The sequence below is a fragment of the Phaseolus vulgaris genome, chromosome 5, assembly GCF_000499845.2.
Source record: "Phaseolus vulgaris cultivar G19833 chromosome 5, P. vulgaris v2.0, whole genome shotgun sequence".
NCBI lineage: Eukaryota > Viridiplantae > Streptophyta > Magnoliopsida > Fabales > Fabaceae > Phaseolus > Phaseolus vulgaris.
The window spans coordinates 30,969,125-30,981,608 of record NC_023755.2 but is presented as its reverse complement, the minus strand read 5'-3'; the positions used below and the strand labels follow the sequence as shown (position 1 = coordinate 30,981,608).

The 12,484-nt window shown below is 35.4% G+C and overlaps 1 protein-coding gene and 1 pseudogene across 1 annotated transcript; one reads left to right on the top strand and one right to left on the bottom strand.

Annotated features, from left to right (window-relative positions):
- Window positions 1-1,838: 1,838 nt before the first annotated feature.
- Window positions 1,839-4,397, bottom strand: LOC137834304 (uncharacterized). The gene is made up of 3 exons (XM_068642363.1): window positions 3,619-4,397; window positions 3,005-3,214; window positions 1,839-2,481 (listed from the first exon to the last, which is right to left on the bottom strand). The coding sequence occupies exons 1-3, from the start codon at window positions 4,395-4,397 to the stop codon at window positions 1,839-1,841; spliced, it is 1,632 nt and encodes a 543-aa protein (XP_068498464.1).
- A 4,178-nt stretch (window positions 4,398-8,575) lies between these two features.
- LOC137835420 (pentatricopeptide repeat-containing protein At1g06270-like) lies at window positions 8,576-12,069 on the top strand (annotated as a pseudogene).
- Window positions 12,070-12,484: the final 415 nt, after the last annotated feature.

Here is a 12,484-nt window from a genome sequence, read left to right as displayed (position 1 = left end):
CATTGTTTTCAGTTTATCATGAATAGTGTCTAGAAATGGGTAAATAGTCAAAATAGTTGTTTAAATAGTGCGAATTTTTAAAACTATTTAATAAATGGTATGGGTGAATTTTAACCTTGATCCCACTTTCAAGAAATCAGTAAAGTGCGTGAGAGGACTACTATGAGATTCTCATTCCTATCTACCATCTTTACAAATGGCTAACTTTGCCTACGTAAACCAGTTTTTTTAAATTCTGATCTAAATGCTTATGGTAGAATAATTTTTTGTATGGCAACCGTTAGTTTAGAAACATTTTAGTATTGAATATTGGTGCCTATGTTGACAAGTTGTTTTTGAAGAAACAGGATTCATTAATATAAAGCAATAGCCTCTGTTGATTAAATAGTACATTGTTGTATTGGAAGAGTTGAAACAGAAAAAAAAAATAGGAAAATTTTGTCTGAGAACTAGCTAGATTATACTAGCTTCTTTTGTTATTGGAATATAAGAGAATGAGAGATAAAATATTATTGTATTGCTGGGGTGAAGCTACAAAAGATTATATTCAGAGAGAAAACACACGAACTGACTAACAAGAAACTAACAGAATAGAAGCCTATACACTGTCAGCCTATGCACTGTCTAATATCCTCTCCTGTAAACTTATGGGGGTGGTTCAACAACCATAAGTTTATGTCGAAAATCCAGAAACGAGGGACCAACAATAGGTTTGTTGAATGTATCAGCAACTTGGAATCTGGCAGGGAGATGAAGCAAATGAATTTTGTTTTGTTGAACATAATCTTTAACCAAATGTAAGTCTAGTTCGAAATGCTTGGTTCGAGAATGCATGATGGGGTTGGCGTTGAGAAGAACAACTCCCAGGTTGTCCGAGAATAACTGTTGTTGAGTGGAGGAAAGGTGCAGTTCATGTAGGATAGATTGCAACCAAATGACTTCAGTTAGAGACACAACAATGTTGTGATATTCAGCTTCAGTGCTGCTACGTGAAACAACCCGTTGTTTGTGGGAGGACCAGGCAATGATGTTGAGACCATAATATACACAGTAGCTAGCCAATGGTAGATTTCCTGTCGTCAATGTTGCTGCCCCAGTTAGCATCACTAAAAGCACGAACATTTGTGCAGGAGCTATGTTGAACGAGTACCAACAAGATAGCGTAGAATGCGTTTAACTGCCTTCCAATGATGGTCTTGTGGGTCATCCATAAACTGACACACCTTGTTCACTGTATAGGACAGTTCTGGACGTGTGACGAGGATATATTAAAGGGCTCCCACAACTGATCAAAACATGGATGGATCATGCAGAGCAAAGAACACATCTTTTGGTATGCAAAGGTTAGTTTGCATGGGTGTGGGTAGTGGTTTAGCAGCATGCATGTTTGTACGTATAAGGAGATCATTTATATATTTATGCTGAGACAAGTGCAGACCACCATTGGGAAGACGATTAACCTGGACACCGAGAAAGTAATGAAGAGGGCCAAGATCCTTGAGTGCGAAACAGGAGCTGAGTTTGGATATGAGATTTTGAACTTCTTGTAAGGAAGAGTCTGTGATGATAATATCATCAACATAAATTAGAATAAAGATTGTGTATGAGGAATGAAATTGAACAAATAAAGAAGAGTCACTTTTGATAGAGTGAAAACCAAAAGTTTGAAGAGTGGTACTTAGCTTTTGAAACCAGGATCGCAGAGCCTGTTTTAAACCATATAAAGCTTTGTGAAGTTTGCAAACTAGATGTGGAGAATTGGACACAAAACCCGGTGGCTATTTCATATAGACATCCTCCTGAAGATCTCCATTCAGAAAAACATTGTTTACGTCAATTTAATGGATAGGCCAATTAGCAGAAACCGCATGAGATAGGACGAGCCGAATGGTGGAAGGTTTAACCACAAGACTATATGTATCATTGTAATCACACCCTTTTGTTTGACTGAATCCCTTAGCAACAAGGCGAGCTTTGTGCCGGTGAAAGGAACCATCCGCATGGTATTTGTTTTTAAAAAGCCATTTGCATCCAACAACTTTAGCTCCTTCAAGAAGAGATGTTAAGGACCAAGTGTGATTGTTGAGAAGAGCAGTGTATTCATCAGTCATTGCTTGAAACCTAGGAGGAGAAGAGAGAGCTTTGGCGACAAATGTTGGAACCGGTGACAGTAAAACAGAGTGAGTATGAAAAGTTTTGGGTTTGAAAATACCTGTCTTGGATCTTGTTGTCATACGATGAGTATTGACAGTGCCAGGGTCAGTGGAAGAGGTAGGCACCAAAGCGGTAGAAGGATTAGGATTAGTAGGTACAGTAGAATCAGGACTGAGTTGGGAAACAATAGAAGAATTAATAGCAAAGGAGTGGATAACAGTGATAGCTTGGTTCAAACAGTCAGAAGCAATGTTATCATGTACAAAAGGATGAAACTTATATCCAGGAATATCATAAGGGAATAATTCTTCATGAAAAATAACATGCCTAGAAATATAGACCTTACTAGTGTTAGAGAGACAAATATAGCCTCTGTTATGAATGCTGTAGCCAAGAAAAAGGCAGCATGCAGATTTGAAATCAAGCTTGTGTTTGTTATAGGGTCGAAGCAAAGGATAGCAACCACACCCAAAGGTTTTTAATGTATTATATACAGGAGGTTTGTGAAACAACAATTCATATGGAGATTTATTTTGTAAAACAGGGGAAGGCAGAATATTAATGATATGCATGGCAGTGGTAAAGGCTTCACCCCAAAATTTGATGGGTAACGAAGTAAAAGCAAGAAGGGTTAAACCCATATCAAAGATGTGCATATGCCTGCGTTTGATAGAGCCATTTTGCTCATGGGTGTGGAGACAAGTAAACCGATGAAGAATACCATACATTTGGGTAAAATGTTTAAAGCATATGAATAACACGCAGTTTAAAACCTGTTTGAGTTTCTGCAAGTGTTTTGAAACGAAGGAGCGAATTTAGCGCTTGAGATTTATTATGCAAGAGAAACAACCATGTGTATTTAGTGTGAGCATCTAAAAAGGAAATATAATAACGAGCACCATTGGAAGCACATACAGGAGCAACACCCCATATATCAATGAAAACTAATTGTAACGGTGCAGTGTATTGTGAAACAGAGTTATGAAAAGGAAGCTGATAAAACTTTCCATGTATACAAGTTTCACAAAAGAGTGTGGTAGAAGAATAAGCAACATTACAGCTATTCAAAATGCGTTTAACAACAAAGAAATTACAATGACCAAGTCTATTGTGCCAAAGCTGTAAAGTAGGAATCATGGGTTTCTAGGAAGCATAGTTAACAGTGCAATCAGTGAGATTACTGGAGGGAGGGAACACATAAAGACCATCTTTAATGACTCCTTGAAGTAAAATCTATTGAGTTACCTGATGTTTAACGTTGCAAAAGTTAGGAAAGAATTCAAAGTAAACGTTATTGTCTTTGTCAAATTGAGCAACACAAATGAGAATTTTTGGTAATAGTTGGAACATGTAGAAGATTATGAAGTTTGAAAACAGTGTGTGAGTGAGGAGCAATGTAGGAAGCAGACCTAGTATGTAAAATATGCATACCTTGGCCATTACCTAGCTTGAGGTCGTCATTACCTAAACCCAGTATGATAGGGTTGTTTGTGTGTGAAGATCTTGGAGTCTTTTGTAACATGGTGTGTTGCACCAGTGTCGGGATACCACAGAGGGTCTTCGATGGTGGAAGGAGCACCAAGAATGGAGGGTGCAGAGTCATTATCAAAGTTCTGAGTATGTTGTGAAACATTAGAATTGAAGGAGGTGGTGGGTGGAGGATCGTAACGATGCCAACATGCATGTGCAGTGTGACCAGATTTGTGACAAATTTGGCAAAACTGTTTGACAGAATACCAAGAAGAAGGTTGATAGGACGAAGGACGAGCAGAGGGACGAGTAGGAGCAGTGTATGAACGTCCTCCTTGAGGAGTGTAGGTGGAAAATTTCTTACGGTTTTGATTCTTGACAAGCCAAGGAGTAGAAATAGTGTTAACCTGAAGGAGAGGATCTTGAGCCAATTTATGTTTGTCAAATCGTTCCTCTTGTGCAAGAAGAAGTGCTTCAAGATCATCCACAGTATACGGGTCACTGTGTGAGCGAATGGATGTGATGAACCCATCAAAATCTGGGGATAACCCATCGAGAATAGCATCAAAGTGATTAGCAGTGGAAACTGGAGAACCAACAACAGCCAAAGAGTCAACAATTTTCTTGATATCATAAACGTAAGTGGAAATGGAGCGTTCATTCTTTGGAGTCTTTAGGAGAAGGCATAACTTCTTTGCCATTGGGCGAGTGTGAGAGGCATAGTAGGTGAGGAGGCGATTCCAGATTTGAGCCGATGAATCAAGACCCACCATCTTGGTTAAGAGAGAAGAAGACATGGAAGCAAGAAGTCATGCCACAAGAAGTTGATCTTGTTTGTGATAAGAACCATATGCAGGATTTTCTTGAGTTTGGTTGTTTTGGTTTTGCAGAAACTCAGAAGGAACAACATTTCCATCCAAGAAATGCATTAACTCAAGACCTCGTAGGGTAGCTAGAACCTGTTGTTTCCATACAAGGAAATTGTTATCATTGAGTTTGAGGGAAATAGGGGTATTGAAATGGTGAACGTTAGTGGAGGTGGTCATGGATAACACCGGAGCATAATGGTCAGAGGTAGAAGTAGTAGAAGAAGAAGAAGATGAAGAAAATTGTGGCTCAGGATACCATATTGGAATATAAGAGAATGAGAGAGAAAATATTATTGTATTACTGTGGTGAAGCTACAAGAGATTATATACAGAGAGAAAACACACGAACTGACTAACAAGAAACTAACAGAATAACAGCCTATACACTGTCAGCCTATGCACTGTCTAATATTTGTAAAACCAAAAATCTTGGTAATGTTGTCTTTAAGATGAGAAAAGCAGCATAAATATGTAAGTCAAGAAATTGTTCCCTTGATCTATATCAGACTGCTTAGAAGATTCAGTGACAATGAGTCAACTTAGCATCTTGCCAGAAGTATAGACTGTGTGGTAAATGCTTGTTGCTCAGTTTAGCAACGAGCGCTAGTAGGTTGCCGTTACAATACGAGTTGTAATTACTTTGGAAATAGAACCTACAGTATTGTTACTGAAACTGGCTTGTGGAGTTTAATACATTGTTTAAGGATTGTTCTTCTGTAGTTTATCATAATCACTAAAAGAATAAAGTTTTTAAACACTTTTATGAATTTTCAGAATTGAATGTTTTTATTACTATTTAATGTTATTAGATTGTGTTTATGAAAAAAAATTAATTTTCTTTGTTGTTATCATAAAGGTAGCATATTTGGTGGTGCTGGTGGTGGCTGCTCTCAACCTAAATACAATATTGAATTCCATCCCCAAGAGTCCCCTTTTATCGCTGTGAGTTTGTCCATGTTTATTATTGTTAGTGTTGCCTTTAAATGAGTGTGGAGCTTGAATGTTGAATACAATGATTACCCCCTGCCCCTTGGTTTTGGAAAGGAAGTAGAGGTTTTCACGAAGTTTGCACTCTGATGAATCAGTAGTATTGTATGTCTCTTGGACGTTCAAATTTATTTCATTGACTATGTTTTTGTGATTGAAATATTATATACAGTTCATTTTGCAAATGCTCCTTGTAGGCAGTTAAATTAGAACCCTATCTGAATTCCGTTTTCCTGAACGTCAGTTCTTACATGGATTAAGAGTTTTCACTTTTTTTTTTTTGTTTCAGTGTCTTTTGTTAGCTCTGCATTGATTTTAGTAGTTACGGACAAGAGAGTAGTAACCTATTTGATTTTCTTGCGAGTGATAGTGGTAACTGGTTAGGCTTGGTATTAATGAATAAATAGTTTATTACTGGTGTTTAGGTTGAAGAGTGTTTGTACTTGGTATGTCATTTTTCTCCTACCCTCTCCGGATGGATGATTTATTTCCTGTAAATATTAATAATTGAATTTCACACATGTTGATTTGGTTGGTGGATCTGCGATAATGTTGTTGGTTGTTATTTACATTGCTGGATAGCAACATTTGGAAATTGGAACAGACCTTTCGTTGTTTTTGGTGAAACTTGGGTATGTACTCGGGATATGAAGCATTTCTAGTCTTCTTCATTGATTTCAGAGGTTTTGGATGGAGTAAAAGAAGAAAGAGTGTCCTGGAAATGTATTTTATAAGCAAACAAATTTCTTGCTGTCTTTGTTTTATTCTGAATGTTTGAATTTTCCATTGGATTTGCTTACCTTGTTAGAGTTGATTTGGTATAATATTGCTTTCACTGAGAGATATTGGCACACTTCTATTTAATTTTGGATGTGAACTATCCTTTTCTGCAAGGAGGATACCCATCCTCCAAATTCCTCCTGTTTCTTCTTTCCTAATGTGAATGTATTCTGGCTTTGTCCATATGAATGTTTTGATTAGTTATCTCTTTGGCACACAGTAGACAAATACTTAATTTGTTAAGTCTCTTTACCTCAATTTGTATGACTTCTGTGATAGTTATCCTTATCTCTTGAGTCATTTTCACAGGAAAAACAAATTACGATTCATAGTCGGCTTTTAAATTTTTTAACATCTTGTCTTCAAACCTGTACTTGTTCATAAAACAGGTTACTGGAGTAAAGGCAGAAAGCTCATAAGATCTTCAAAAAATTTCCCATTCAAGGGGTAGTGTTGCAATGTTGGCTTCTAATGAAATCATGAAATTCAAATCTTACCAGAGCTGGGCTAATTTTGTGAGAGAATATTTGTTAGCAGACCCTCTGATTCCATACCGCTATCCTTGTAGGCAGTAAATAAATTTGAAACTTAACAATCCTGCTTGTTGTTAGAAAGATGATTTTGCTATCTGGTTGTTGAGACAACTTAGCCTTTGTTATACTATATGATGAGGAGTGGTTAATGTGGTTTTCTCTATATTAAAAGAGAATGAAAAGAGTATTATAATGAGCTAGAGCCATATTGATTAAGTTTAGAAGAAAGAAATATTATGCCATGCTAATCTTGATTTGTGGTTTCATCACTAATTAATTAAGCCTCATGCGTGATTATACCATCTTTTGCTCAATAGATCCCACCTCTACTTTCTCTCCAATGCATTTCCTATCTTATGTTTACTCATCCGTTATGTTACCTCATCTACAACACTGTATATGCTCTTGTTGACTACTCTATACTGCCCTCACATTCAAGATTAAGAGTGGTATGGATAAATGAATTTGACATTATTTTCTGATGTTATACGCTTATAGAATAAATTGATGCCAGTGTTTTCTGTTGAGGGTGGGGTGTTATCTTATGATTTGTGTATGGATTTACTCAGGGTAGTTGGGTTATTGCACTCTGCAATTTTCTTAAAAGCAATCTTACTAAGTCAACAATTTTTTAGCCTTGGTTAGTAAGGGTTTATGTTTTTTTTTTTTTATATATAAAGGAAGTAATTTTACCAGAGAAGGGAGACGGGAATTAAATAGAAGAAGATAAGATACCATCTAAGAAGTAGCTGAAATCTAGAAAGTTGTTGGTTGTGTTAAACATTGAGTAGTGTTACTTGCACAGTTGCACTTGATTATAAAATTATAATTTGTTGGAATTAAATTAAATATTTTGAGTTTCAGTTGTTCTGAATATTCATTGTGGTACCAAAGATACTTTGGGATTAATTCTGTCCCTTCTCCTGCCCCTAGGGGCTTGTTCTTTGTAGGTAAAATAGAAAAAAAAATGGCTACTGTATGCGTTGGGTTAGTCTGTCCTCCCCTGGTTCAGTATTTGCTGTGCAGAAAGGAGTACGGGCATACACAGTGCAGAAATTATAATGGTGCATCTGTTGTACCTAGTATTATGCATACGACAGCATGGAAATCTAGGATACATGTTGACATAATTACTAAAATTACTTTAAATATAGTAATGGGAAAATTCTTTAAGTTACGAAAACTTTAGGAAGAGCATTTTTTTTCGACTTTTGGATTACAAATTTATTGAATATATATATATATATATATATATATATATATATATATATATTAAAAGATCTAAGTGATATTTAATTATATTAGTGATTTTTTTCTTTATAAGTTTTTTTCTTTATGACCTTTATTGTTTAAATTATTATTTTTTTCTAATATATATCTCCACTTGTGATGTTAGATACTATTACTTTAGAATGATTATTATTTATTAATATCTCATATAACTAAATATACATCTTATCACTATAAAGTAACAATGGAAATTATTTTATTTTTAAAAATTTATAATGAACAAAAATAATGAAAATTAGAGAATATTTAAAAAAAACATGAATGGCTACATTTTTTAAGTGACTTGACCAATATCAAAGGTTGCTAAGTTAATCTTAGTCAAACATTACATCAATAATATAGAATGTAATACATTTATTAAAATGATTTCATTAATTTAATTAAATGTAACATTAATTATTAAACTTTTATAATCAATTTTAAAAAATTAAATATTTTTAGTGGATAAAATTTATTTTAGGGTTTTTCAAAAAAAAAAAAAAAAGAGAAAGGGGTCAGTAGTTTCTCGGGGGATAAATCAGAAGTTATTTTAATAGTTTCCCACTTCCAAGCTTGAATCCGCGTTCCCTTTGGTGCCATAGCTTCAATCCGCATTCCGGTGAGAGGAAAATGCAAGTCATGGGAATTGAACGGGCCACTAAGGAGTCAAATGGTGCATTTCTTTCTTCTCTCCATCCATTCTTCAAACAAACCCTACTCCTTTAGAGTGGTCTGACGAATATACTGCCATGGGTGAGCACTCATTTGCGTTTCCAATTCTTCAATTTTTCATTTCTTAAATTATTTTGAAATGTTCGTATATTTTATGTGATCTTGTTCTGACCATAATCAATTGTTTTAGTTGGGTTTGAATTAAATCTTTGATTAAGAGCTAGGGTTTAGTTGGCCTAAAAGAATATCTCTGAAAGTATGGTCTTTAATCAAGTCCAGCAGCACTATGTGATCTATGTAACCAATCTTGCCTAGAGGAAAAAGGCTTTTGCTGTCGTACATCATATAATAGGCACACAAGTTTGTAATAGAGACAAATATAGTAAGAAACAATCCCCCAAATAATTGGTTTGAATCAACCAGACATATAGAAGTATCTATCTGAATAAAACAAAGGGTAGACTGGTCACTTGCTTGCATCTGGTTTTCTACTACCATGCCTTCTGTGTGCAAGTCTTCTCTCGACCTGACCAGTGATGGTACTTTATAAAATGAAGAATTCCCCCACACTCGTCCTGGATGAGTATGACGACTACTTATTACAATTTCCACTAGGAAATGCACACTCTTTCTCATGATTTCTCTTCCCAGAGGTAGATAGATTCATTCTGATGATTGGTTTAGGTGATCAAGTGACAACCAATTTATAAGGGGTAAAAGGGACACTAGTGGAGCTGGTAATGGATGGCGGATAGTGATAGAAGGGGTAAAAGGGATTTTTTTAGCACTAATTTATGAATTGTATTGTATTAAAGGAATTAGCTTTCAAGAAAAATCACAGACCATTCTGTTTTGTAAAAACAGTCTCAACACACACACACACACATATATATATATATAAATGTATATATATATATATATATATATATATATATAAATGTCACAATATATAATATGGTATTTTAGGAACAATTTCTACCGCTAAATGTCGTTTTCCTTCTCAAAAGCTTAACTATAAGACAAGACATTTGTGGGTGTTGTTTCATTCGTGATTTCTTTGAGAAGAATAACTCATTGAAATGCTTGAAAACACATTTCCTAGTGTTAAGATGAGTTCAAATGTGGGATGGTTCAGTTGGTCAAGACTGAGATTTGTTGATTGTACTTGAGGAGTGCATTATATTCAATAAAACTATTGAAGTGAAGCATGATATCAAACTCTTAGAAGCTCATTAAAAGGTATTCTAAGTGATGAATTTTATGGTTGTGTTAATCCCTGTTTGAAATTCATTATGAGGCTATGAAATTTTGGGTGGCATGAAGATGTTGGGGATTCTTTTTTACTTTGTTTTCCTCTAAAATGTTTATTTTTTTATATCATTTACTTGCATTCTGTGCTGACATTATTCCTATTTTTGTAACCACCATTATGTCATCTTTGACTAGTTCATACATGCTTCTACTACCATTCACACAGGGATCCAACCCAATCCTACCCTTAAATACTTGATTGTTGTTTGATATAGTTACATTTGGCATTTATTTCAAGTGCATGTTCTAAGGAGAGCTATGTTGGTTCTTTCATATTTTGCATTATTTGCATCATGATATTTGAACCTAGTTATATTTTTATTGTTAATCATTGCATTCTATGTTTATCTGTTAATTTCAACTTGGATTCTATACATTGATATGCAGATGTGTTGGCTTTTTGGTCATGACGTGCTGCTTGACTTGTCACACTTTTGTGATTTAATCATTTCACATTTTTCTTTAACCACTGGTAATGTTCAGTTGGTAGTTTCTACTGAAACCTTGTTTCATGCCCCCCATGTAAAGGCACCTCTCTGTAAAGCATAGATAAAAAGAAATTTATATTTTATTTTATGAATGTTTGGCCACATCTATTAATTTGTTTTTTTTCTCACACCCTTTTACCCTATTAATGTTGTACGTATGATTTCTGCAAATTTCCACAGGTTTCATTTCTCTCATGTCTGAAGGTGCTCCAATACTATATTAGCTGATCCAGAATGGTGATAGGAGCAACAATGCAGAATAGATTTCTTCTTCATTTCCGGCCTTTTCTGAGCCGATGTCCTTCAGCTTGTTCAGTGTCTTCATTGCAAAATCTTGAGCAGGCTGTAAGAGAGGAAGTAGAAGCGAAAAACTATGTTAAAATTCCTGACCTTTTCATTTCCTTGGAGTCCTGCCAAAATTCAAATCCTTTTTCTTTCTTTTCTTCATTTCCTCATAACTTACAAGTGCATATTGTTGATGAAATTTTACAATCTTTTATACCTATCAGACCACGTTCCAAGCCCCAACTAGCTTATTCCTATCTTCTTTCGTACTCCCTTCAAAGCTCCCATCCTTTCCCCCTTGCACTTGCCGTTCTACAACGGACTCTACGGTCTGGTTGCCTTCCAGTTCCTCAGACTCGTGATCTCCTCTCATCCACTTGGTTGGAGCGGCGATGCCTGTCTCAATCTGTTTCTGATATTTTACTTCAGATGCAAACAATTGGATATACTCCTGACTGTAGGACTTGTAATTATCTACTATCATGTCTCTGTTCTGTTGACCACTAATGGAGGCCGTTAAAGTTCTTAGGGGCATGGGTGGGGCTGGATGTATTCCAGATTCAAATAGTTTTGACACTGTTGTTGGTGCAATGAGCAGAGTGAGAAAGACTGCAGAGGCACAGGATTTGATGAAGCAAATGGTGGTGCAATATGGTTTAACCCCAGGGCAGGGAACACTGGTGAAATTATTGGCAGCATTACGGGCAAACAGGGAGATATGGAATGCTGTTGAGATGATTGAATTCCTGGAGAAAGAGGGTAGCTCTGTTGGATTTGAGAGTTTCAAGAGTTAGTGATTGAAGGGTGCTTGGAGAAATGTGAGTATGTTTTGGCTGCAAAGGTTGCAACAGGGATGGCAGAAAGAGGTTTTATACCATATATAAGGGTCAGACAGAAGATTATTGAAGGTTTGGTCAGTATCAATGAGTGGAAGATAGCTTGTGCTGTGAGACAAAGATTTACAGCACTCAAGTCTTAGTTGTTAAAAGCGCTTGTTCGTGGATCACATACTCTTAGGTGTCCAAACCTTGGCATCACTAGCTGAGGTAAGGCTTGCAATCCACGATGCTGACTTTGGTTGGGGAAGATCCATTTTCATGGCACCTGGTGGGATTGTATACGAGGGAATATCTTTCATTATTCCTAGCTCAAAAAGTGATGCGTAAAGTGAGAAAATATCTTATGTATAAATTAAAAAAAAGGCCTTTTTTGAAGAAAGTAAAATTATTTAGTTTGTTGGATTCGAGCTAATTTGCTTTCTTATTTCTTTGAAATTGTTGCATTCGGATCTTCAGTCTAGAACATTATTTCGTCGTGGCTTAGGATTTCAGATAAAATGATCCGTAATATACATGTATATGTTCAAAATAAGTATTTCGCAAACTCATTTTACTTTACTGATTGAAAAGTCATATAGTGTATATAATTTCATACAGAAAAAGCGACGAGTATCCGTCTAACTAGAGAACTCTCTATGTTTTGATGTATCTTGGTTTTATCCATTCTATTTATAGTTAAATATTTTTTTTGGTTTATATTTTAGTTTTTCTAATTAATCTTGTTCGATAAGATTTGTTTGAGATAAAATCATCCGAATCCTATCTACCACTATATAATCATTTTTATTTATTTTAAAAAAAATACCTCAAATATCAAACTGTGTATT